The sequence below is a fragment of the Dendrobates tinctorius genome, unplaced genomic scaffold (assembly GCF_039654945.1).
Source record: "Dendrobates tinctorius isolate UK_male_01 unplaced genomic scaffold, ASM3965494v1 ptg000011l, whole genome shotgun sequence".
Lineage (NCBI taxonomy): Eukaryota > Metazoa > Chordata > Amphibia > Anura > Dendrobatidae > Dendrobates > Dendrobates tinctorius.
This window is the reverse complement of record NW_027361679.1, coordinates 68,707,741-68,734,881: the sequence shown is the minus strand read 5'-3', so window position 1 is coordinate 68,734,881 and position 27,141 is coordinate 68,707,741. Positions and strand designations below refer to the sequence as shown.

At 41.9% G+C, this 27,141-nt stretch overlaps 1 protein-coding gene across 3 annotated transcripts in view; it reads left to right on the top strand.

Annotated features, from left to right (window-relative positions):
- BMP2K (BMP2 inducible kinase) overlaps window positions 1–27,141 on the top strand; it is a 336,621-nt gene that overhangs the window by 122,148 nt on the left and 187,332 nt on the right. For 2 of the 3 annotated variants that reach the window (XM_073543101.1, XM_073543092.1), the window contains exon 2: window positions 12,163–12,281. In XM_073543101.1, coding sequence (XP_073399202.1) covers window positions 12,163–12,281 — 119 coding nt within the window. Of the gene's footprint in view, window positions 1–4,674; window positions 4,782–12,162; window positions 12,282–27,141 lie in introns of those variants that run through there. The other variant, XM_073543111.1, reaches the window with a different exon arrangement.

The window sequence follows — 27,141 nt, the reverse complement described above, 5'->3', positions numbered from 1 at the left end:
CTCCCTCGTCCTCTTCAGGAGAAGAGGACTCGGGGCGATTTTGTCTGCCTCTTGACCGGGTAGACAAGCTGGTCAAAGCAGTCAGAGGGACAATGGAGGTAGAGGAGCCTAAGCCCCATTTATCCATGCAGGATGTCATGTTCGGTGGGCTGGAACAGAGGAAGCGGAGAGTCTTTCCGTTAAACCAAAAGATACAGGATCTGATCCACAGAGAGTGGAAAAGACCGGACAAAAGAGGGTCGCTACCACCAGCCCTCAAAAGGAGATACCCCTTCGACGATCCGGCAGTAAGTTCTTGGGACAGAACCCCCAAATTAGACGCTGCCATTGCGAAGGCATCAAAAAAATCCTCGCTCCCCTTTGAGGACATGGGATCCCTTAAAGATCCCTTAGACAGGAAAGCTGATTCCTTCCTGAAAAACACCTGGGAGATGGCGGCCGGGTCCTTAAGACCAGCAGTGGCTTCAACGTGCACGGCCAGGTCCATGATGGTCTGGTTGGACCAGTTGGAGTCACAACTAAAGCAGGGTACATCAAGGCAAACAATTCTTGGGGCCCTACCGACCATCCAAGAGGGAGCAGCTTTCCTAGCAGATGCCTCAGCGGATGCAATGAGAATGGCCGCCAGAGCAGCAGGTCTCTCTAACGCAGCTCGCAGAGCCCTGTGGCTAAAGTGCTGGCAGGGAGACATCCAGTCCAGAGCAAAGCTCTGTGCGATTCCATGTGAGGGCGAATACTTATTTGGAACTGTCCTAGACGAGCTGCTTGAAAAGGCGGGGGACGACAAGAAAAAGTTCCCAAACCTCTCATCAGCGTCCTACCGTCGCCCATTTGGTAGAAGGAGATTTGGCCAGGGGAGAAGGCGCAACTCTTCACCTGTTAGAGATCGACCCAGATGGGAAGACAGAAGGAGACGAGGTACGGGCTATATGTTTACACGCTCGTCAAGAGATCAAAAGAAACCAAATCAATGACTAGCGGTTCCCGTAGGGGGTAGACTGTCATCCTTCTTCCCGACATGGTCGCAGATTACGAATAGTGACTGGGCGCGCAAGGTAATATCCACCGGGCTTAGGTTGGAATTTACCCAGATCCCGCGGGACACCTTTAAACTGACCCCCTTAAGATCTTCTCATCTTGAACAAGCGGCTTTAGAAGCGGAAGTCTTGAGCCTATGTCAGAAAAATGTTCTGGTAGAGGACCCAGAGGCTGAAAGAGGAAGAGGGTTTTACTCTCCCGTTTCTAATCCAGAAACCTGATAACACATTCAGAACGATTATAAACCTTCGTTCCCTTAACGAATTTTTGATTAATCATAAATTCAAAATGGAGTCCATTAATACAACAATAAAAATATTGTTTAAAGGTTGTTTTATGGCAGTCATAGATTTGAAAGACGCGTACTATCACGTACCTATCCATACAGACTTCCAGCAGTTCCTGAGGGTGGCAGTTTCAGTAGAGGGCACAGTACGTCATTTTCAGTATAGAGCCCTTCCCTTTGGTCTCTCAGCAGCACCCAGGGTTTTTACAAAATTAGTGGCCGAAGTTATGGCTCACTTACGAGAGGTTGACGTCTTAATCATTCCATATTTAGACGATTTCTTGATTGTAGGAAAATCGATGGGTCATTGTAAATCCCAGATAGAAAAAGCTAGATCCAGGTTAGAAAACCTAGGATGGATTTTAAACTACGAGAAATCCCGACTCCAGCCCTTAAAAATACAGAAATTTTTAGGATTGATACTAAATTCAGACACTCAGCGGTGCCTGCTACCACTAGATAAATTACAAAAGATACAGGAGCAGGTTCTTCGGGCAATGGATAATCCATCTATGACCCTCAGACAGGCCATGTCCCTGTTAGGTTCTCTAACTTCATGCATCCCAGCAGTAAGGTGGGCACAGTTCCATACCAGAACCCTTCAAAACGACGTCTTGATTAATAGCAGGGCCCTTGGAGGCTCCTTACAAGGTCGGATGTGTCTAAGCCCCTCAACTGTTACATCACTAAGATGGTGGCTTCAGAGCGAGAACCTAGCGTCAGGGGTGCCCTGGATAGCACAGATAACCCGTATTATAACCACAGACGCTAGTTCCTTTGGTTGGGGAGCCCATATGGGGGACATAGTGGTACAGGGCCAGTGGGATTCTAATTCTGAAATCTCATCCAACCAGAGAGAACTATTGGCGATAGAGCGAGCAGTCAAGAAACTCATTATCTACCTGCAGGGCCATCATGTGAGGATACACTCGGACAACCAGGTAGCGGTAGCATATGTCAACCACCAAGGTGGAACCCGCTCCAGCGCTCTGATGCAGATAACAGAACGGCTCCTCCAGATAGCAGAGAGAAATTGTCTATCTTTGGTTGCGCTCCACATCAGCGGAAAGGACAATGTAAGAGCAGACTTTTTAAGCCGCAAGGCTCTAAGACAAGGAGAATGGGCTTTGAACAAAGACATTTACCGCCAGATTGTCCGCAGATGGGGCCAGCCAGAGGTAGACCTCTTTGCCACCAGAGAAAACAGAAAAGAAAGATTGTTCTGCTCTCTGAACCCCAGGGAAAATCCCCTGGCGGTGGATGCCCTACTGATAAGATGGGACTTTTCTCTGGCATACGCCTTCCCACCATTGAATCTTCTTCCCCTGGTAGTCAGGAAGATCAGAGAGGATCAGGCAAGAGTCATACTGATTGCCCCCTTTTGGCCCAGGAGGACCTGGTTCGCGTGGTTGAGGACCATGTCGGTAGGCGATCCCTGGGTACTACCGAACCTTCCGGATCTCCTCTACCAGGGGCCAGTCAGCCACCCACAAGTAGCGAGACTTCATTTGACGGCGTGGTGTTTGAAAGGTCACTATTAAAAAATAGAGGGTTCTCCAAGAACTTAATTGACACCCTCCTAAGAAGCAGAAAATTAACCACCACTAATATTTATGCTAGGACCTGGAAACGCTTCCTATCCACCTTTCACTTTGACATCAGAGATGGAATTCCCACGAAACATATTCTGGAATTTCTCCAGAAAGGTTTCGAATTGGGTCTCTCCACAAGTACGCTAAAAGTACAGGTTTCAGCCTTAGGGGCCCTGTTTGCAGCTGATATTGCAAAAGATTATTGGGTAGCAAGGTTCATCAGAGCAGCGGCCAGATCGAGACCTATACACAAAGACAGATGCGTACCGTGGGACTTAAACTTAGTCCTTACAGCCATGGCAGAAAGTCCGTTTGAACCTTTAGATTCCGCCTCACTAAAGATTATATCCCTTAAAACAGCATTCCTGGTAGCAATAACATCCGCACGTAGGGTGAGCGACATACAGGCACTCTCCAGATTGCCTCCTTACACAGAGTTCTTACAGGATAGAGTGATCCTAAGGCCAGATCCAGCATACCTTCCCAAGGTAGCAACACAATTCCACAGGAGATAGTTCTGCCTTCCTTCCTCCCTAATCCAACCAACCCTAAAGAGCAGAAACTTCAGGCATTAGATATTAGGCGGTGCTTACTGACATATTTAGCAGCCACGGATCCTTGGAAGAAGGAGAACGCATTATTCCTATCCTTCCAAGGTTCCAGAAAAGGATACAGAGTATCAAAACGCACATTAGCAAGGTGGATTAGGGAGGCTATCTCTCTTGCCTACACAGCAGGTGGCGGTCCGGCTCCACAGAACCTGAGGGCACATTCCACTCGGGCCATGGCATCATCCTGGGCAGAGAGATCTGGAGTATCAATTGATCAAATATGTAAGGCGGCCACCTGGTCATCTCCTTCCACCTTTTTTAACCACTATCGGTTAGACATGGGTGCCTCCTCAGACCTCACCTTCGGGCTAAGGGTGCTGCAGGCTGTAGTCCCTCCCTAAGTTAGTTTACATCTCTGTAATTCTCTCGTGGTGCTGTCATGGGAGTCCGAATAAAGTATTAAGTTACGTACCGGTAACGGTATTTTTCGGAAGCCCATGACAGCACCCTTAGTTCCCTCCCTTGTTCACATATAGGGGTGCACTCCTTAGAAGTTTGTTCATAGAATCACCTTATGTGGGAGATGGTATGAAATAATTCTGTTAAATAGGGTAGATAGGTTGTATATATCATATGTTGTGTACTAACCATGGTAGCCTCTCAAGCTCTGTAATCCAACTGATGCGTGGGAGAGGTACCGCCCTTTTGTATCTGTAGGTTTCCTGTTCCTATGGGGCGGATCCCCTCTCTCGTGGTGCTGTCATGGGCTTCCGAAAAATACCGTTACCGGTACGTAACTTAATACTTTTCAGCCCAGAGCTGCTATTGCATAGGGCTGCACGGTGCTATCTTGGAGGAGGATTTTTTTTTTTCCTCTCTAGCAAGATGCCTGCACAATAGCAGCAATCTGATCACCTCTATATACACCAATAGCAGCTACTACGCAGTCGCTGCGGGCACTCTTTTTTTTTTTTTTTTTTTTTTTTTTTCTTTTTTTATACTCCTCAGGATAACCTCAAGCACATTTATTAACAACACATGCGATTATGCTGCAGCACAGGTGCCACAGCTAGCACCTGCCTGCAGAAGGGTCTTATTTTTTTTAAGTATGTACAGGTATTCATTATTTCATTATGTAACCTAGGGGGCAGGTCAGTGAGGGATCAGGGACCTGCCAGAAGCCATACTGGTGAATACCTAATCAGAGCACCACATGAAGACCCCCACAGGCCGCACTGGAACACGAGTAGATCTTTAACTAAGAACTGAAAATAAAGACTATACAACAACCACAAGACGGATTTCATCACCCAGGTATCATTGTAATCAGTATAACGGCGCTGACCTGACACTGTGTGTAGGTTACTGTGCATAATCCTGCTGACAGGTTTCCTTTAAAAGGAAATTTACAACAATAAAAATGCACCTTTTTTCCTTTTTAAGTTGCATATTGAATGTCTAGATTTCAGCATTTCTTGGATGTAGAAACCTCTTTCCCATCCATAGAAGTGTGATAGGAGGCCATCAATGTGCCCTTTGTCTCCTGCACTCCTAGCGTGCTGCCAGAGACATGCTGTGAAGCTGCTGAGGACAGTTGTAGCTGTTTGTGAACACAGCAGATAAGCTCCACTCTTTTATCACATGCTGTCTGAAAAGAATAGGCATTCTTGTACTGAACAAGAAGTAACCCAGTTTTGGTAGAGGTGACGGAGCCGGAGCATTTTACGATGTCTGGATCTGCAGCGTTCCTGGATTATAGTTGTAATATGCAGGTGAATCTATTCTCTGTAAAGTAGATGCTTTTTAATATTACACTTTACGTATGTCTTCAGCAATGTTGGTTTAGAAACGCTGCGGCCACCACTGCCAGAAGTCTCTGGAAGAATTTAGGTTTTTTTTTTCAATTTTTCCTTATATTGACGCTGCGTATTTTTGCCTCATCACAAACACAACGTACTACAGTTCCAACAAAGTGAATGAGGTTCATAGACCTCTCATGCCCAATGTGCAAAATGCCTTGTGGCACGTGTTTGATATCCGCAACATGTCAATTTCTCTTTGGGTACGCCGAGTTTTATGTGCAGATATTTCCTATCGACTTGCAGTAAAAAACACACATGCACATCGGCAGCTGAAACTCATGAAAACATGTTATCCGCACATACGGTAACTGTATCAATAGAGTTTTGTCACATCCAGATATCAGGAAGTATCAAACATAAAGCATTTATAACATGAAATGCAAACAAGAGACAAAACACGAGATAAAAACACATGTAATAAAAAAAAAATACTCAAAGAAAAAACGTAAGTACCCTAATTTACTTATAAGGCACAGAAAATCTGCAACATCAAAAACGCATCAAATACTCCTCATGGGAATGTAGCCTTGAAATTTTGGATTAACAAGTTTGGACACCCCTTGTTTTTTTTTTTTTTTTTTTTTTTTTTTTTAAAGTGTGTGAACATCCTGTTTAAGATTGGATAATTTGAATATGTATTTTTTCAAATGGGTGAAGTGAACTGGTTTTTCCAAGGGTAAGAAGTTACCATACATTAAAAAAAAAAAAAAAAGCAAACAATATGTATTATGAAAAAAAAGCTCTTGGAAAATCTGCCACATTTTAGGCCTCATTCAGATATCCATATTTTGCACTTAGGCCAACAAATGCTACTGGTGTCATCTGTGTGTCTGTTTTCGCCATCAGTGTGTCTGTTTTTGCCATCATTGTGTCAGTTTTTGCCATCAGTGTGTCCGTTTTTATCACCCATGTGTCATCAGTGTTTTTTATTGATGGATAAATACATTAATTCCAAAACTTCTCCTACACTTTGCAGTTTTAAACACTTACAGCACACCATGCCATCCCTGTGCTCTACGTGTTTTTCATGACTCCATGGACTTATATTCAAACTTTTCATCTATCCTTCCGGAAAAAGAGGACGTCTGAGTTTTGCATGGACACACAGTCTGTGAAAAAACATGGACATGCGAACATCCCCATAGACTATAACGGGTACATATTTGTATATCTGAAAAGCAAGGATGCAACACAGACATGTGAATGAGGCCTTACAGTGTCTGTATACTGCATAAGATTTAAAGAAACGTCGTGCACACGCTGCTGAAGTTATGGGCTACTGTTTGAGATCTGTAGCATATCAATTTCTGCTGCAGATATCAGTGTGAATTTGACCCTTTGCAATGCAGAGGGTGTAATGTGTGGCTCCACCACTCTTTCCATTGATATTGGCAGTAGTAAGTACCATTGTGGAAATCCCAATCTGGATATCTGCAGTAAAGATGTATCCATCTTTGGCGACTTTTTAGGAAAAAAATTGCATATGTTTGGGGCTAAAAATCATTTTTGCAATTGGGTTTCATTAAAATGTTGACTTTTTTTCCCCTAAACATTGCGTTTTGATGTGTTCTGCGGTCATAAGTTAGCTGAGAAGAGCTCCGATAAAGATGCATAAAAAAGTGATAAACGGTGTCAATACGAGCTTAGCTTTTCCTCCTCTTGTTATCAGTCCTAGGGTTGATTGAGCGCGGTTTCTGGTTAGGTTTGACTGCATTTAATGATGTTGCTATATGTATGACCATATACTATGTACATACCTTGTTTCTGTTCATTTTTTGTTAATTGGATTATTTTTTATGTTTATTTATCTCCTATGTCTATGCATTTGATTTTGTAGAAACTGAAGAAGGTCAAAATTTGACCGAAATGTTTTTTTACGTACTACCATAAATATTCTTCTGAATATCCTAAAGTTGAGCGCTAGGTTTATAACTTATAACTGCTTGGTTTGGGAACCTAACCTTTAGCACCATTACTTAAGTTGTGCTCACGGTGTTTTTCCCTAATACGAGCTTACCGACTGATTCTTAGCAAAAAGGAACTCTGTCACGTCGGATAACGCCATTTACCTGCAGATACAGGATTAATCTGCAGATAAATAATGTAAGAAAGCTATCCGGACGCCATACTGAAAGCATGGCTGTAGGGAGAAATTAACTTTATTTCTCCCTAGTTCCGCCGGTGCGGTTACAGTCAAATCTCAGTGAGTGGAGGCTAAAATCCCAACTGGCTCTGTACTCATGCACTGCTGAGCCAATTGTTAGTGTCAGTGTGTATGTGCTTACAGCAGCCACTCACTGTTTAGAGCAGTTACTGTACAACTGAAAGCCAGAGGCACGCCTCTATGACTGAAAGCTAGTGGATACCTGGAGGAATAAAGTTAATTTTCTCCCTGATGCCGCACTTTCAATACGACGACTGGCCACCTTTCTAATACTATTTACTTACAGTTTTACCCTACATCTAATTGGCATTACCTGACGTTTCCTTTAACACGTTTTGCAGCCAGCAAGGTACATTGTAACACAGAGGCTGTAGAAGGCATTATTTGTAATGCAAACCAATTGCAAAAAAAAAAGTTTATACCTCAAATGCATGCAGTTAAAAGAAAAAAATAAATTTGTCCAGAACTGGCCTTCACAATACTGTATTAGGCACTGATCACATTAGCATTATGACTTCTTGTTATTATAATGCAATGATAGATTCCATTCCAGTATTTCTCAAAGCAAAAATAGTGCTGCAGACTTTGCTATATTGGAAGTCTCAATAGAAACTTAAAGAAAACCTGTCACCTGCTTTGGCCGCTATAAGATGCGACCGCTGCCTTTCTGCGCTTATCTACAGCATTTTATAATAGGGCAGAGGCGTACACCTGCGCTGGAGTGCGATGCCGGGGAGCGATGAAGCAAGCAGGAGGGCAGCATTTCAAGATGGTGGGAGGCGCCGGACCCGGACTTGCGACACCCATCAGACCGGACCGCCCCCCGGGTGAGTATAATAAAACTTATTTTTCTTATCTTTCAGGTCGGATTGGGGGCTTATCTAAAGCATTATAAAATGCTGTTGATAACCCCTGAGAGGCAGTGGCTGTATCTTATAGTGGCCAAAACAGGTGGCAGGTTCCCTTTAAAAGGAAAATGTTTTTAGGGTTTTTCAGTTTATTTTGATTTTTTTTTTTTTCAGAATTAAAATTTGTGTTGCAAAACAATTCTACGAGAATAAAGAAAAATTACCCTATGGCTTGGGATACTATACATAGCTTTGTGACTGGTTTAGCTACACCTATGTTAAAAATTCTGTTTGCATAATGGATATTGTTGAATGAAATGTCTTTAGATGTAAATGTGCGCATATCCTGCCATGTAACTGTATGCAAAAGTCTATTATGAATTTTCAAAATTTTAGCCTGGTGACCAACTGTAGGATCTGAAGTATTCATTAATGCAGGGGTCTCAAACTCAATTTACCCGGGGGCTGCTGGAGGTAGAATCTGGGTGAGGCTGGGCCGCATCAGGTTTTCCACAAAAAAAGCTCTTGCAAAAACATTCCAATGTTATCAAATGTCTTTATTTTTTCATCTTATTTTGTGTTAAAAAATAAAAATAAATTAGCAAAATCATAAGAAAAAAATAAATCAATCAGTAATAAATAAAATGAAAATGATAATACAGCAGATATAGAAGACTGAAGAAACCACATATAGTTGCTGACTAGAGACATGTAATTATTGTTATTCAGATTCAGATGTCTCTATTAACAGTTCTTTAACATTTAACTTTCTGAACATGAATGGAACATTGAACATAAACTGTTTTGAGCATGGCTTCTTTTGCCAACTCCTTGCTGCTAGAGATCTGGCAGCGCTTACTCTCGCATAGCCGAGCCACATTTGGCTTAAGGGAGGAAGCAGTTGAGACCCTCAGTAGGGCTTGAAGATGCTCATCAGTAAGTCTGGACCTGTACTTGGACTTATTGAAGTTCAAGGTAGAGAAGAGCTTTTCGCACAAGTATGTGCTCCCAAAAGGACACATGGTTCACTTGAACATTCGGGAAATCTCAGGGAAGCTGGGGGGCAATTCTCTCAAAAATTGCCCGAGCTTGTCTGCTTTTCCACTCACCTCCCTGAACTTGGCTTTGAGTTCAGAGTTGCACTGCAGGTCAATGAGCTCCATTTGAAGCACAGGAGGGGCATCTTGCACATCAAAGGAGAAGGGGTCCGCAAAAATTTGAAATGTAGCTCTGTGCGTCTTGAAGTCTGCAAATCTGTGATCAAATTCCTCCTGTAGCTTCAAAATGACATCCATATACTCCTCACCTCTGAATGGTGTGCCTGCTTCCATGAGTGCCTTGCATGATGGGAAATGGCAAAGGTTTGTCTGAGAAAGCTGGACTTTCCATAACATAAGTTTTGTAGAGAATGCTCTCACGTTGTCATAGGCAGCACTGACAAGTTGCCTCTGGCCTTGTAACTTCTTGTTCAGTACATTAAGCTCATGTGTGATATCAACAAAAAAGCTAAGTCCATGCGCCATTTTGGATCACTTAGCACAGGAACAAGAGCCCCATCTTTCTCCATGAAGGCTTTCACTTCCGCGCTCAACTCAAAAAATCTCTTCAATATGTTTCCCCTGCTGAGCCAACGTACCTCGGTGAAGTAGAGCACATCCCCATATCCATATTCTGACTCCATTTCCTCTAAAAAAGCACGAAACCTTCTGTGGTTTAAGCCCCTGGATCTGATTTTGTTGATGCATTTCACAACGAAAGACATCACATTGTCTAGCTTCAGGCATTTTCTGCAAAGGTCCTGCTGATGGATAATGCAATGCAGCGCAATGACCTCCTCCACACCTTCCTCTTCCAGTTTTTTTTTTTTTTTTTTAACAAGTGCCACCAGTCCATTTTTCCTCCCTGTCATTTATGGCGCTCCATCAGTTATTATTCCAACAAACCTCCTCCAAGGTAAACCGGCATTCTCAATGGCATCACACAGCTGGTGAAATATCTCCGGAGCGGTGGTCTAGCCATGCATTGGAATCACTGTGAGCAACGCCTTTATGACTTCAAAATTGTTATCAACACCACGGACATAGATTGCGAGCTGGGCAGTGTCGGTGAAGTCTGTGGTCTCATCAAGAGCGACTGAGTATACACTGAAACATTTTGCTTTCTCACACAGTTGATCATAAATGTCACTTGACAGGTCAGAAATGCGCTCTGCTATGGTGTTGGCAGAAAGGCTGGTGTTGCTAAACTGACCTTTTCTGGACAGACAATACTTGCAGCCTGTAATATGCACTTTTTTACAAATTCACCTTCTTTGAGTGGCTTTCCTGCTTTAGCAATCATCTCAGTAACCACGTAGCTAGCTTCGACTGCTGCACCATTCTCTTTGGTTGCTTTCTTAAAGAAATCTTGAGCCTCCGTAGATATCTTTTAAGATTAGCAACCCGGTTTTCTCTTTCATCTCCCTGGTATTTTGCATACTCCTCAGCATGTCTAGTTATGTAATGACGTTTCAAATTGTATTCTTTGTGCACTGCAACTTTCTCTGTGCAAATAAGACACGTCGGGATGCCCCTGTGCTCAGCAAAGAAATATTGCACTTCCCTCTTTTCCTGAAATTGTCTGTGCTCATCACCAAACTTTCTCTTCACTGCAGGCTTTGAAAAAGACACGTTTGGGGCTGTGTAATAGATAATTCCACTTGGTGTCACTGTTTCAGTGTTAGCCGATGTGTCTTTACCGCTTTTTTTCCTGTCCCGCTGAGCCCGGGGTAATGACGCAAGTTCACAATAAGGCCGGCTAATATCCCGCCTCCAAGAGCAATATATCGCACCGCCCCACTGCTCATTCTTAACCCGGCGCACCTGAGTCTGTGGCGCGGTCCAGTCCGGGCCCTGCTCGGCTGCTCCTGCTGTATGTGTTGTGAGTGTGACTCATACGCCTTGCCTGCTGACAGCAGGCTGCTGTGACTGTCTAGCCATCATCATACTCACCTCGTCCTCATGCAGCTCCGATGGTCCAGTGCCGACATCTTGTATGAGCGCACGGTCACACTTCACATGGTACCGCTCATGAATATGGGCGCCGCTCCTATGAGAGTGGAGTGGCGTCCATATTCATGACCTTAATGAGCGGTACTACGTGTGTCTGGGATTTTACATGTGAGAGTCGGCCATGTTTCTCGCATGTGTGATCCCGGCCGAGGTGAGGGCCGCAATCTATTGTCCCGAGAGCCCATGAGGTGAGGCCGCAAACTGTTGTCCCGAGGGCCGCAGTTGGCCCGCGGGCCGCGAGTTTGAGACCCCTGCATTAATGGGTTCCGCAAATTGAGTTGGGCAGTCATTTCAAACTGGTTACATTACAATATTTCAGCTAAAGTAAAAGTTCTAATATTTAACATCTTCCATGGACAAATTTGGTTGTTCGCTTATCTTGGACTTTCATCCTTATGCTGTAAATGAATTTTTTCTCTTCCTTTTCATTTTTTAGATCTATGACTTGTGTTGTGCTGCCTGGGTTAGATTCTCATTTTTCAGGGTTCTCATTTGCAGCTTAAGGGGATTTTCCAGTTACAGTAGAACAAGTTATCATCCATAGGATAAATAATAACTTGTTGATCTGGTGTAGGTCCAACCATTGGTACCAGCACCGATTAGCAGAACGGGAAACTTTTATCCCCGTTAGGATGGACAACTTGTTTTAACCATACAGCCCCATAAAATGTTTTACAATAAATATATATATCAGTGTATTAGCTAAAATATTATGTGTTTTTCATGCTTTCTGTCCTACCTTTGACATTGTTCACATCTCTGTAATTTTAGGTGGTTTTTCAACTGTGTTTCTTGTTCGAACTCATGGAGGACTGCGATGTGCTCTGAAGAGAATGTATGTGAACAATGTGCCTGACCTTAACATTTGCAAGAGAGAAATAACTATTATGGTAAGTCACATTTTAGCAACTGAGAATACCTTAAAAAATATAAGTACAAAGTTATCTGTACTTAGTCTGCATGGTTATGTAAGGGTATTTGTTGAGGAAAATCGATAGCGGAAAACACTACCAGCAGCTTAGATGAGATTTGTAAAATCTCATCTATACATTGCCGAAGTTTTCCAAGTACAACTAGAGATGTGGTGCGGATTTTGAAAGAGATCCATATTCATGTATCCTTACTCTGCAATAGGTAGTCGTTGTTCGGGATAAATCTATCCATAGGATTGACTTCCGGTTACCACATCAATCAATTGTTATCTTCTATGGTGAATGGATGTAAACAGTGTATGGAACCTGACCTACAGAGAGGTCATCAATATGTTACTCTTGTACAACCACTTTAGACTGTGCTAGGTTTGGAGAATGCACAGTTGAACAAAAAAAATTGCTTTGTCCCGGTCCGGCATCCATTGCCCTTCCCTATGTCAGCTCCTAAACAAAAACTAATTTTTAAAAGGTATATACTTTATTAATTATTATAAAACCACAAAATATATCAAAAAAGAACCAAGCAACTTGGTGCTGATCAAAAAACTCCAGACAAATCGGCGTTTTGGAGGACAAAACAGGATAGGGGGATCAGTAGCCTACGTGTCCCTAATAGGCCCTATACTGGCCCCTACCTGACAGCGGAGGTTGGCACCCTCTTGAAACGTAAATGGTGCCCCTGCTCCACGGTGGCTGTCCCTACTCGCCCTGTTTTATATTGTTCTCAGGATGAGTACAAAATGACCAATTACATAGAAAAGACTACCTGGTCAATTTTACACAGTCCAATAAATATATATAATACAATTCAAAATTAGACTTCAATTATCACAGACCACCAAAGCTTATGTAAAGAGGGTATAACCAGTAATCAAAGAGAATCATTAATTTATGGGGAGAACCGGTGGAGGGAAATTTCCTGACTGGATTCCCTATTTTTAACAGTCCCTACCTGCCAGCGGAGCTTTTACACCCTGATTTGTACTGGTGCCCCTGCTCCGCGTCGGCTATCCCTTAATAACCCTACTAACTCCTTTATAAACAGATTAGTCTCACAGGAAGAAGAATTAAGGGTACTGAGATATATAGGGATTTAGAATGGACTGTTGACCAATATCCTCCTGAATCTCATAGGCAGCTACTTGAGGGCTATCATATGTATAAAGGCTATTGAACCCTTAAGAAGAAGAGCATCTATTACATAGCATTAAATCTCTTGTCAAACCAATGTCTCGACAATAATCTGAATAAATGCCTGGATTAATTCTCCTGGGGGTATCTATTATAGTGTAACATATATGAAATCATATTCACCCCCATAAACATGTATAGATGCTAGCACAATGATTGCCATATGCCCTCATATTGCACCATGCCCAAATTTATAGATCAGCCAATATAGACACAAATTGAAACTTATCTTAATGCTGATTTCAGCTTCATATCACCTCGCCTCGACGCGTTTCCCTCCCGAAATGGGAGTTCCTCAGGAGGCACATGATAATTCCTTCATACTCTCTGAGCATCAGATATGGTGCCTGGACCTGCCTATGAGATTCAGGAGGATATTGGTCAACAGTCCATTCTAAATCCCTATATATCTCAGTACCCTTAATTCTTCTTCCTGTGAGACTAATCTGTTTATAAAGGAGTTAGTAGGGTTATTAAGGGATAGCCGACATGGAGCGGGGGGCACCAGTACAAATCAGGGTGTAAAAGCTCTGCTGGCAGGTAGGGACTGTTAAAAATAGGGAATCCAGTCAGGAAATTTCCCTCCTCTGGTTCTCCCCACAAATTAATGATTCTCTTTGGTTACTGGTTGTACCCTCTTTACATAAGCTTTGGTGGTCTGTGATAATTGAAGTCTAATTTTGAATTGTATTATATATATTTATTGGACTGTGTAAAATTGACCAGGTAGTCTTTTCTATGTAATTGGTCATTTTGTACTCATCCTGAGAACAATATAAAACAGGGCGAGTAGGGACAGCCACCGTGGAGCAGGGGCACCATTTACGTTTCAAGAGGGTGCCAACCTCCGCTGTCAGGTAGGGGCCAGTATAGGGCCTATTAGGGACACGTAGGCTACTGATCCCCCTATCCTGTTTTGTCCTCCAAAATGCTGATTTTTTTGGTTAGCACCAAGTTGCTTGGTTCTTTTTTTTATATATTTTGTGGTTTTATAATAATTAATAAAGTATATACCTTTTAAAAATTAGTTTTTGTTTAGGAGCCGTTATACAACTAATTTTCTTTGAATCTTTTTTGATGAGCCTTCCCTATGTCACCTGGACTAAGGCTCTCTTCACTTCTGTGGCTGGTATCTTCAGCCTTTTGTGGAGCATAGTAAACGCAAAAGGCATCCTGGATACCGGTTGTGGTTGCCGGCTGAAGAATTGCACACTGCCATGTTCCTGGTGCGTTGGAGAACTAAACTGTACGCTGGACCCTGAATCAGGGGAGCACAAATGTTTGTTTTTTTGCAAAATTATAGTAATAATATGACACTTTTAAATATTTTTCTTTTTTTTCTTGCAATAATTACATCAGAAATACAGTGCCAGAAATGAATTTGCTTAGTTGTATCCAAATGATTTTGTGGCTTATACCTGACATATAAATCTATGTTATCTTTTAAAAGCGTGGTTCTTTCAATCAGTTGAGCCAGTATACACAGGGTGTAATCAGCAGACAATCCCAGTGGTCAGCATGATCTGTACAGGAGCTCCTCATCAAGTGTTTTATCCCACTACAGTGTCACCACATGGATGGGAGGTGAAGCATTACAAGGTGCTCAATGAGAAAGGTCTTTATTATCTTACAATTCCATGATTTTCAAAACCCTTCTCATTTTCAAATTACTATTGACTTGCTTGTAATTATACGCACTACATTGTCTGAATGAAACAAAATTGAAATGAACATGGAAATACATTATTTTAACCTAAACAATATCTTGCACTAAAATTGTCATGGTTGTGGACAGGGTTCCTTCCCTGTCCTCTCAGGGTTAATTTTGTATGGCCTTCTTTTGGTTTGGGGAGGGCTATTTTTACCCGCCTTCGTCTGGGGATCCTTGTCAGTGATACATCTGTTCTGTCTGTGTGTCTGACCCCCTGGTGTGCTTGCATACTTTGTAGTCTGTTTGCGTTCTCGTGTATGATCCGGTCCGTTTTCTCGTTCTGTGCATTGCCTTGTGATTTTGTGCTTACTGTCTGTTTCTGGCTCTGACCTTCGGCTTGCTACTCTTGCTAATCTCCTGGCTGCCACGATTGTACTGCACCGCTATCTTCGGGTACCTGACCTTCTGTTACGTCCTGACCACTCTCAGCGTCTCACTCTTTGGCACTTCTTTGACCTCCTGGTTGACTTAGTTAGGCACGTTCAGACTACTCTCCAGTTTCTCCGGTCACCGCCGCTACTCGGTGTCTGGCTCCGCCTCCAGCCACTCCCCTGGTGGTTACGTATTTCAGGTCCTGTGCTCCGGCAGGTAATCTCACCGCAGTGCTCCCCTTTCACCCCTTGCCCTTCTGCATCTTGTGCACAGACTCCTGCTGTAAGTCTGCAGCAGGGTTCTTGATAAAAATCTATGGATTATTACATCACCTACAAAGTACTCTCCAAGTACAGTGCTGGCATTGCTTCAAAGACAAAAGCGTCTTAGACATTACCATCAGTGAAGTAGCACAATTTGAAGGACGTTTAAAAATAGTCTACCTTTCTTCTTTATTTTTTTATTTCAGAACAGAATAAATAAAATTACATGAATTATTCATATTTGATGCTGAATTCTGAGTGGAAGTATTTGACGGTCTTTGTCAGGGAGGTTGATGTTAACTTGTTTTGTATTGTAGTTAGTTAAAATCCATAGTACTTAACGCTATGAAAATTGTAAAGAGTCCAAAATTATATCTTAAAATAACCCGGATTAATTTGAGCTGTGTAATGCAGCAGGCTTGAAAATCGCAATGGTAACTGTATTTGAAACATTTTCATAGTTGATACCTTATTGATTGTTCTCTAACTTAAGAGAGAATAATATGATATGGTTGGGATTAGGGTTGGGATTGGGGTTAGGGTTGTGATTAGGGTTATGGTTGGGATTGGGGTTACGGTTGTGATTAGGGTTAGGGATGTGTTGGGGTTAGAGTTAGAATTGAGGGGTTTCCACTGTTCACATCAGGACGTCTCCAAGCGTGACATGGCGCCACCATTGATTCCAGCCAATTTTGCGTTCAAAAAGTCAAACGTGCGCCCTCCCCTCTGAGCTCTGCCGTTCGTCCATACAGTGGTTTCCCCCACATTTGGGGCATCAGCATACTCAGGACAAATTGCACAACAACTTTGGGGGTCAAATTTTACCTGTTACACTTGGGAAAATAAAAAATTTGAGGCTAAAAAAATCATTTTTGTGAAAAAAAATGATTTTTTATTTTCATGGCTCTGCGTTAAATACTTCTGTGGAGCACTTGGGGGTTTAAAGTGCTCACCACACATCTAGATAAGCTCATTAGGGGGTCTAGTTTCCAAAATGGGGTCACATGTGGTGGGGGTTTACTGTTTAGGCACATCAGGCGCTCTGCAAACACAACATGACATCTGCAGACCATTCCATCAAAGTCTGCATTCCAAAACGGCATTCCTTCCTTTACGAGCTCTACCATGCGCCCAAACAGTGGCTCCCCCCCACATATGAGGTATCGGCATACTCAGGACAAATTGCACAACAACTTTTGTTGTCCAATTTCTCCTGTTACCCTTGTGAAAGTAAAAATTTTGGAGATGAAAATCTCTCTTTTGTGGAAAAAAAATGATTTTTTTATTTTTACGGCTTTGCGTTAAAAACTTCTGTGAAGCTCTTGAGGTTTCGAAGTGCTCACCACACATCTAGATACATTCCTTAAGCGGTCTAGTTTCCAAAATGGGGTCACTTGGGGGGGGTTTCCACTGTTTAGGCACATCAGGGGCTCTCCAAATGCGACATGGCGTCCAATCTCAATTCCAATTCTGCATTGAAAAAGTCAAATGGCGCTCCTTCCCTTCCGAGCTCTACCATGCGCCCAAACAGTGGTTTACCCCACATATGGGGTATCGACGTATTCAGGAAAAATTGCACAACAAATTTTGTGGTTCATTTTCTCCTTTAACACTTGCTAAAATAAAAAAAATTGGTTCTGAACTTAATTTTTTGTAAAAAAAAAAAAAAAGTGAAATGTTCATTTTTTTTCCTTCCACCTTGCTTCAGTTCCTGTGAAGCACGTAAAGGGTTAATTAACTTCTTGAATTCTTGAATGTGGTTTTGAGCACCTTGAGGGGTGCAGTTTTTAGAATGGTGTCACTTTTGGGTATTTTCTGTCATGTACACTCCTCAAAGTGACTTTAAATGTGATGTGGTCCCTAAAAAATGGTTTTGTAAATTTTGTTGTAAAAATGTGATATCGCTGGTCAACTTTTAACCCTTATAACTTCCTAACAAAAAAAAAATGTGTCCAAAATTGTTCTGATGTAAAGTAGACATGTGGGAAATGTTATTTGCTAAGTAATTTGTGTGACATACTGTATCTCTTTGATTTAAGGACATAAAAATTGCAAAATTTTCGACATATTTCCGTTTTTTTTCATAAATAAACACAAGTCATATCGAAAATTTTTTACCACTAGCATGAAGTACAACGTGTAAGGAAAAAACATTCTCAGAATCAGCGGGATCCGTTAAAGCATTCTAAAGTTATAGCCTCATAAAGTGACATAATTGTACTCAAGTACTCCAAAATGTGTTGGCAGAATTGCTACTAAACAAGCAATACTGTAAACATTTTTCTGAATTGTCCAAAAATAAATCAGGTTTGGAAAAAAAAGTTCAAGATCTTATCCAAAAAATAACGGAACATAAAGTCACTCTATCCACTTTTATCGTTAAACATTGATGAAACGCCTCAAAAATCAGGCCCACTGCCATACGCATCCTGCTAGCTACAAAAATTCTCATAGCATCGAAAAGAAAGCAGAAATGATAGTAAACAATATCTCTACATAACATATACGAATACAACTATTCTATCCGGAATAATATATTTCATAAAATTTCCAATGTACGGCAATTGGCCTGTTGTTATTTTTGTTATTGAATATTTTGAAGCTGTGTGCCTGCTCTAGGGAGAAAATAATACATTTTATTCCTTTCGGCAGCCTCTGGCTTACAGTCATTAAGGGTAAAGTTGGCAGCTTCAGTCACTTCTAGGTGTACAGTGAGTGGCGTCTATAACCACGCCCTGGCACTGACTGACAGCAGGCTCTAATGCTGAGCTTACAGGCACAGTTTGATGCGGGCTTGCGAGTCTGCATCAAAGTCATTGAGCCGGCAAATGATGTAACTGTATGTCATAATTCAATAAGGGCAATCCCCATTTCAAGTGTAGCTAGTTTTTGTCCTTATTGAATTCTTTGTGCTGCCTGGAATATTACTATTATGCATTTTTTTTTAAATATGCCATACTGTTCCAGAGATATGAGATTTTTTTTATTTAGTTCTAATTTTTATGGTATTTGCCAAAGGGGCTTTATAATGTACAGCAGCTTAAAGGACATTCCACACCCACTTGTAAAGATCATACAAATTAGTAGCAAACAAAAAGCCCCATACTTTTAAGAAGAAAACCCAATAAGCTTTTGACAGATTCTCTTTTAAGCCTTTGTAATTGTGATACTTTCGATGCTTGATGCACCTTGTATCAAATTTGTAGGTCATGAAACTGTGTTTACTCTCCGTACTTACATGCTGCTGCCCAGGTAGCTGTGCAGTCATCATCACCATGTTGTATATTTCCATCAATGTGCGGGGAGGGGTTAACAGTTTCTTAGGTCTGGTGTATTTCAGATTAGGCTGCTGTTATGTTACTTTCTGCGCCTTGCACTGCAGTACTGCTTGGTCAGATTAGGTATTGTCAGTAGAACATATAAGGTAAATTAAAATTTGCTTCACAAATGTTGATTATATCAAGAATAAAGGTGACTATAAACTACACGAAGCCCCACCAGTGCCTCACAAAGCTTATCACATATAGTGATGTAAATAAGCCCCAATGAGAGTGGAGTCTGGAGATCCGTTGTATGGAGAACCTGTCAGCACCCTGATGAATACTAGATGTTTTAGTGAATAATTGTGTTCCATATGAAATAACAGTGGGGGAGCATCTGTCCTTGCAACTCTATGGACAGATTTATTAAGACTGCATTTTCATGTAGACTGTTGGAGTCAGTTGTTCCAAATTAATTAATAGGTGCACGCCTTCTAATGCATTTGGCTCTTTTTTTTAGGCAGCGCCTTCTTCTGTCTCTTAAAGTCAATACATTGGTTAGAATACGTCTGGCTGCGCTCACTTTGTGTAACTCTAACCTAGTTCTCCTGATACTTTTGGAATGTGAGAACTAGGAAAAATGTTAGTTCAAATATGGATTGCTCCAGAATCTCCCAACTTTTTACTCCGGAAAACTGGCAAAAATCCATTAATAAATACCTGCTTATATTGTGATATTCTTTAGGTTTTCTTCCTATAAATTGACAACTGGGCGTAATAGTTGTGGTTACTTGGATATGGAAAAAGTTACAATCTGTAATATTCACCATCGGGTATTCACATGGATCCAGCGCAGGACACTATGTGATCTGTACAGAGATTAGCGTTGATATCACTTTTCCACCCGCGGTACAGTTGCGTTCCGCTAACACACTGCTCAGTTTACCTGACTGCTAGTCTAGCCAATCACAGAGCGTTCAGGGACATCACTACTACCTTCTCTTCAAAGACCATGGAGCGGCGTGTGCTGTGTCAAGATGGGTGGTGGATAGGTGAGTATCACCGACTTTAATTTTGTGTATATCAAGTCCCATGGGCAAATTATTTTGTCTGAACAACCCCTAGAAATTTTTTTTGTTTTGGCACCAACATAACCCAGTTCTGCATGATGTTCATCTACAGTTGACATTGCTGAGAAGGTTGCATATATATTTGGAATATTCTGTTGACAGTTTTTATTAAGTTTGATGCTAAATTAAGCTGCTAAATCAATAATTGTTGGATGTGGCTAAACTTCCATTTGTGATGAACTGAGAGAAAATAATCTTTGTTTTAATATATAAAGAACCGAGGATCGTATATATGCTGATACATTACTGTTACCCTTGCACATTATATATAGCTTTTGTACCCTTGCTTGCTCTTTTGAGAATTTCTTTTTGCTGATAACTTCAATGTCAGTTCAGCAAATATTTTGTAAAAATTAGCTGATTTTTCTATCAGGAAACCCATATACAGCACATCAGCTAAATGTGGTGAATCACATGTTTCCTAGACATAACTGGTACAGATTGAAAGGGTTACAATAGTTTATTTGTCTTACAGTTTGAACTGGTTTCCAAGTTTCAAAAAACCTCTGTCCAAGAAACAGTATGTTCTAAACCAGGTCTGCACAACATTTTTTGGTCCAAAGGCCACATTGTCATACTGAACCAATCCGCAAAAAATGTAAAGGGTACTTATATGAATACATAATCAGAACCAATGGCAGGCAGCACATGGATATATTATCAGAACCAAGTTTGAAGGATTTGGAGAGCTTATGCTGCAAAAAAAAAATCTTGAGCACACCCAAACTTACATTAAGTTTTTGAAACAAATCCTCATAATCTCAAAACAAAGTTTTGAGGATTTTTGAGTTCCTTCCTTTTTGCAGCACTGTGTTTAAACCAAGTCTAAGAACGCATTTGCATTCGAAACGTGTCTGATAGCCTCAATTTTTTGTATCCCCCCTACTACTCCACCATCACAGAGGATTTTGTTTCCTATATTTTCTATTTTTGAATTTCACTTTGATTTTTAACTCCTCTGGAAATAAAGACTTCATGATTTTAAACTACGTCTTTTTGGACTGTGGATCAGAAGCTTGGAATAAAAAGATGGCACAGCCTGAATATTTTAGGGTGCGTCATCATGTATCACAACAACAATGGCAAAAGAGAAGAAAGAGATACACTAATGATGCGCACACCTCAATATAACCAATAAAATGAGTAAAAAGAGAAAATTTTATTAAACAAAAATCATGAAAGTTATAAAACCAAGTATACAACCTAACCCTATATCAATGGCAACAATGCTGGTGAGAACCTAGCATAGTGGGGCATATATAATGTAATCTCGGATACTAACGAAAAAAGTGCATAATATCAATTAGTGCAGGGAAATAGGTCCCGACTATGCAGTATAGCTATTCAGCATTTGACACAACGCACGTATACATAGTTTGACCACCACACAGCCAAGGAAAGGGATTACACTCCCTGGCAATAATGTGTGGTAATAAAGATATAAAGAGTGAAAAACAGTAATATTGTGCAAAGCAATTGATAGACTGTACAGTGTGGCTGTCAAACGTAGCAATATTGACAAATATGCAGTTCAGTCAGTAACCCAGCTAAGGCATAAGTCTGAATGGCAATGCATTAGTAACAAAGAGGCTGGAGTCACACTAAACGATAAAAAAATCGTTCCAATTTTGACGGACCGAAATCGCACAAAGGTTTCTTCACCAGGGATCCGTCTGTCAGCCGAATTTCGTGTGATGATGCGATTTTACTCGCATCTAAGCGTCCGTTTGTCATCCGTCTGGCGAGATTTTCTCGCAGGCTAGCAAAATGGACATCTAATGGAGTCCAATGACATGTTTTCCAACACAAAGGAAAGAATAGATCTAGACACATACATATATATATATATATATATATATATATATATATATATATATATATATATATATATATATATATATATATTTTCTAATTCATACAGTTCTTCATAGCAGTATAGCCGCTGAAACAGTTGCCGGCTTTTGGAAAATCATTCTCCTACCCAACATGAAATGACACATGGTTTACATACAGTTAACCATTTCATTTCATGTTTTTTTTAGATGTCTATCACTAGTAATTAGATGAGGGTTTGTGGGTTAAATTTTGGAGTTGTAGGGGTTAATTGTAGGGGTTAATTTAAGGGGTTAATTCGTTGTATAAAATTACGTGGACTCCCGCTGACGTCACTGAGGCTAGCTATACTGCTATGAAGAACTGTATGAATTAGAAATCTATATATAAAAGTGTCTATATGACATGTGTATGTGTGTGTGTGTGTGTGTATATATATATATATATATATATATATATATATATATATATATATATATATATATATATATATGTGTGTGTGTGTGTGTGTGTCTTGATCTATTCTTTCGTTTCTTTATTTAACAGGTCAGTGTGATTTTACTGTATTGTGAAAAGAATTGCCGGCTATAGGTAAAGGACATCGGGTGCGATTTTATCGCAAGTCACACATCTGGACCGTTTATCATCCGATTTTTTTCTTGCATGCTGCGATTGTCTCGGTCTGAGGAACGGATCCGACAAAAAAACGCATGATGGGAGCAGCAGATTTATTTATTTATTTATTTATTTTTTATCGCATTGCATTTAATCGCTAGTGTGACTCCAGCCAGAAGAGTAAAACAGGATGGATAAACTCATAAGCTATAGCCCTATGTATAGGGTAAAATCACCCAAGGAAGGCCATTGTGCAGGTTATCCCAGACAGCTGGATCAATTTCTTCCTTCCTGGTAATAACTAAAACCTTGCGGTGGTATGGATTGCGGGCTTCTGTCCAGATCGAGCTTCATTGAGGGGTGACTGTTTTTCTTTTTTCTATTCACTCATAATAACACCAACCCCCTTCTTCTACAGTAGGAAAATTAATCTTTGCCTCCTCCATGGAGCGCTTAGTGTTTCTAGCCACATGCTTGTCTCCTCTACGGAGCAGTGATGTAAATAGCAGCTCTGTGATGAGGTCACAGCATGATGACTTCATCACCCCGCTGCACATCGCACGGGGTGTCTGATGAGTGGTGCCGGGACACGGGCAGAGCAAAAATGCAAAATGTTCAACTGTATTTACGCCTACAAGATGTGAAAACAGTTGAATATAGGAAAGTGAGAACCGGAGTCTCCCGGTTCTCTATACGCCACACATTGTCCTTCAGCAGGCCACATGCAGCCAGCGGGCCTATTCTAAACAAAATGTACCATTGTTCCATCTCGTACCAGCTAGTACCATCTACACAGGGAGAATAAGCTGTCATGCTACTGCAGTGCAGTATAGTGCAACCTCCACCAGGAGGTGCTGGGGAGGGAAGAGAGGTTGCACACACAGCGTAGCAATACAAGCGCCACCAGGTGGCGAAAGAGTGGTCAGACAAGCCGAGTCATAAACAGCCAGGAGCAGAAGTACCAGAGGTCACAGCAGTACATGTGGTCAGAAACAAGCCAGGGGGTCAGCAACGGTCGGAAGCGGATAAGACAAAGACAAAAGACAGAATCAGGTCGGAATGCAAGCCAAGTCAAAACCAGGGAGTCAACAAACTTGCAGGGAAACAGTGAGTCAGGACAGACAGAGGGAATAAACAGACATGGGGCAAGTCAGGGATCACAGCAGGACTAATCAGGATATACTAGAGTCAGATACACACGTCGAAGGCAGAACTATAGCTGACACCGCCTGCAGGATGCAGCGGAGCTAAATCGCAAACCTGAGACCAGACCGAGGCTGAGAAAACTTAACTCCTGAAATGATCAGACCGGGAACATGGAAAGACGGGATTCAAAACCCGGTCTGGATCATGACATCAGCTCCATATATTAACAGACACACTGACACCGGAAGCAGCTGCGGAGACTCAGCACTTGACTATGGGAAAGTGAATAATGAACAGTTTGTTAGTTTTTTTTTTTAAACTAACTGCACCTTGGGACAGGGGTTTTCTGATTATGGAAAACCCCTTAAAGTACATTTTTTATTTTTGATTCTGATATAATTTACACTACTCAAAAAAATAAAGGGAGCACTTAAACAACATAATGTAACTCCAAGTCAGTCACACTTCTGTGAAATCACCCTGTCCAGTTATGAAGCAACACTGATTGTAAATGAATTTCTGCTGTTGTGCAAATGGAACAGACAACAGGTAGAAATGATAGGCAATTAGCAAGACAACTGCTATAAAAGAGTGGTTCTGCAAGGGGTGACCACAGATTTCTCTGTTCTCATCCTTTTTGGCTATTGTTTTGGTCACTTTTGCATATTGTCATTGCTCTCACCCCTAGAGGTACAGTAGTATCAGTCTACATCCCACAGAAGTTGCTCAGGTAGTGCAGTTCATCCAGGATGGCACATCAATGTAGAAGGGTAGCTGTGTCTGTAAGCACAGTGTCCAGAACATCGAGCAGATACCATGCCAGACGGCTCTGCTCAGTACACCTCGTACTCACACGGCTCTGCTACATCCACAGTGTAAACATCTCCTGACCCCACACAGAAACTTTACCTCATCCAGCACCATGACAACCAGCACAGCAGATTCCTGCAGAGTGCAGACACGGAGGCCCCTGATCATGTAACCCCTGACTCCTCCCCTCTCACAGGTCCTGTGCGCACAGAACATACAGCCCAGCCACATCATTGCAGGCTGCGGTGGGTCTATCTGGGACGGCGAGGATGGCGTCGGTGCATGGGGGGGCGTGGCGGCTCAGTGCAATGCAGGAAAAATAGCGTCCCGGGTGGGGGGTGTCAATAACGGGACTGGCCCACGAGTATTGGGACGGTTGGGAGCTATGAAAATTGTGTCTATTTATGCAGCAATTGGTGACTCAATTTTTCTCCGGTTTTCCATGTGTTCATGAGTCTTTTTTGCATTAATACTTATGTAAATATTCGGCACACTGGTGTCTATCTCTGAAGCATGTATCTTTGGAGTTTCTATGTACCTGAACATGGTAGCTGACTAAAGTACACGACTTCTTGACTGTAGTAGTCTTTAATGACAGTGGCCTCTTTCAGCACAGTAATTCTTCCTTCCACTCTACAAAAATTGTTCAGGAATAGTTTGAGAAATAGGAGTTTAAAACTTCCAAATTTTATCAGACTTACACTTACTGATATTTGGATGATTAGATTCTGTGATCTCCTCTTCCGCGTAAGAGTGCATTCACATATTCTTCTGAATGTTTGTGTGCTGCCTGATTTTTATTATATTTTTAAATTGTAGAACACACGTTCTAATTGAGAGTGTCCTATTCTGATCCTCAAAATCAAATCCCAGTAACACATGCTTTTAGTTTCACTGATCTCATTCTTATATTTATCATTTTAATGGATGTAATAGGGTGCAGGAGATGAGTATGTCATCACGGGACAGATGGACCAACAGTTAAAGGGAGGTTTATTTACAGGGGATAACACTGACAAAAGTAACAGTGTAAATATGAATATAATGAAAATGAGGTAAGCAAGCAGACAAAAGGCATGAACAGTATTGAACAGTAATAAGGGTAGTTTTCCTATGGGGAACTTATCAGTCTGATGGGGTCTTGATTGAAGGGTCACTCTTCTACAAAGTTGGCGCTGAGCCATCAGCAGCGCTTGTAGTCTGAAGTACTCTGTATCCTGTGCCTTTAACAATGTCCAGCCGAGATATGCGGGGTTACTCTGGGAGCCAGAGGGGACTGAGACAAACGATATACCCTATGCTCCAGGTCCTTCTTTCCAGCGGTGTTTTCCCACCGGAATCAGGGGCTCTGCCTTAACACAAGGGTCGCCGGAACTTCGTACGTGGTACAGACTCTCTAAGCAGGTCAAAGCCCTGTCACTGGGCGCCGTCTCCTTGCAGGGAAAAGTCTTAGCACAGAGTGCAGTCTCTTTGCAAGGAAACGTCTTATCACAGAACACAGTCTCTTTTCAGGGAAACGTCTTATCACAGGGGTGAGTGCGCAACCTTCCTGACACTGCGGTACCCGGCTTCACGTACTCACGGTCTGCAGTCTTTGTACTCGGTCTCTCTGGCTGTTGTACCGGAGATCTCTCTCTCCCGGTCTGTGTCAGCATCCTCCCCTGTCTGATGTCTGCGCTGCTCTGAGGAAAACCCACGCACTTTTCCCGCTGTCAGCTCTCCTCCCTTCCTGTTCCTGGCTGCTGAAAAAGCTGCTTTTGTGTCCCCCGGGGAACCTGCTGCCCTGCTCAATGGTTCCGGGCACGGAGCAGAGGAGGCAACTCTCTCTCGGCTCTTCCTGTACTTCAGCCCCTTACATGGATATTTGAATAAATCCATTTAACTCAATAGGTCCATGTTCTATCCGATTAAAAAAATCTGTCGGCACTTGAACATTTCATGCAGATATGCGGATGCAGCTTAGAGGAGAGAGAGAGCGTGAAAGAGGCCTTAAATGGAAGCTGTCACAAGTTTTTTTTAGTGTGTGTACCAATGCCACCACCTTTCTGAGCACCTGTACTGCGCTATACAAATGTGTCTATCATCGCCCAACTCCCCCTGTGTATCACCTAAAATATGATTTTATTTTCCCCACTCTATCTGTAAATACTTTTGGTCCAGTCCGAGGGGCATCATCTCCTCGGTGTCTGTGATGCCTTCCTCCAGCTTTTATTGATGTGGATGACATGCTCAGTGTCATCTACATAGCCGAAAGAGATCTCGTGCCTGTGCATTAGCATCGTCTGCTTGCGTAGTTGCGCTTTGCTCTGCTCTACTGCAGGCAGAACACAAAGCATTACTGCCCATGAACCCGGGAATCGTCATTCCAGCGTCTAGTTTCCAATAAAAAGGAGTTTTTTTTGGTGATGTACAGCGGGGGAGTTAGGGGGTGAGGGACACGTTTTTTGAAATGCAGTACAGTTGCTCAGAAAGATGTTGGCATTGGTT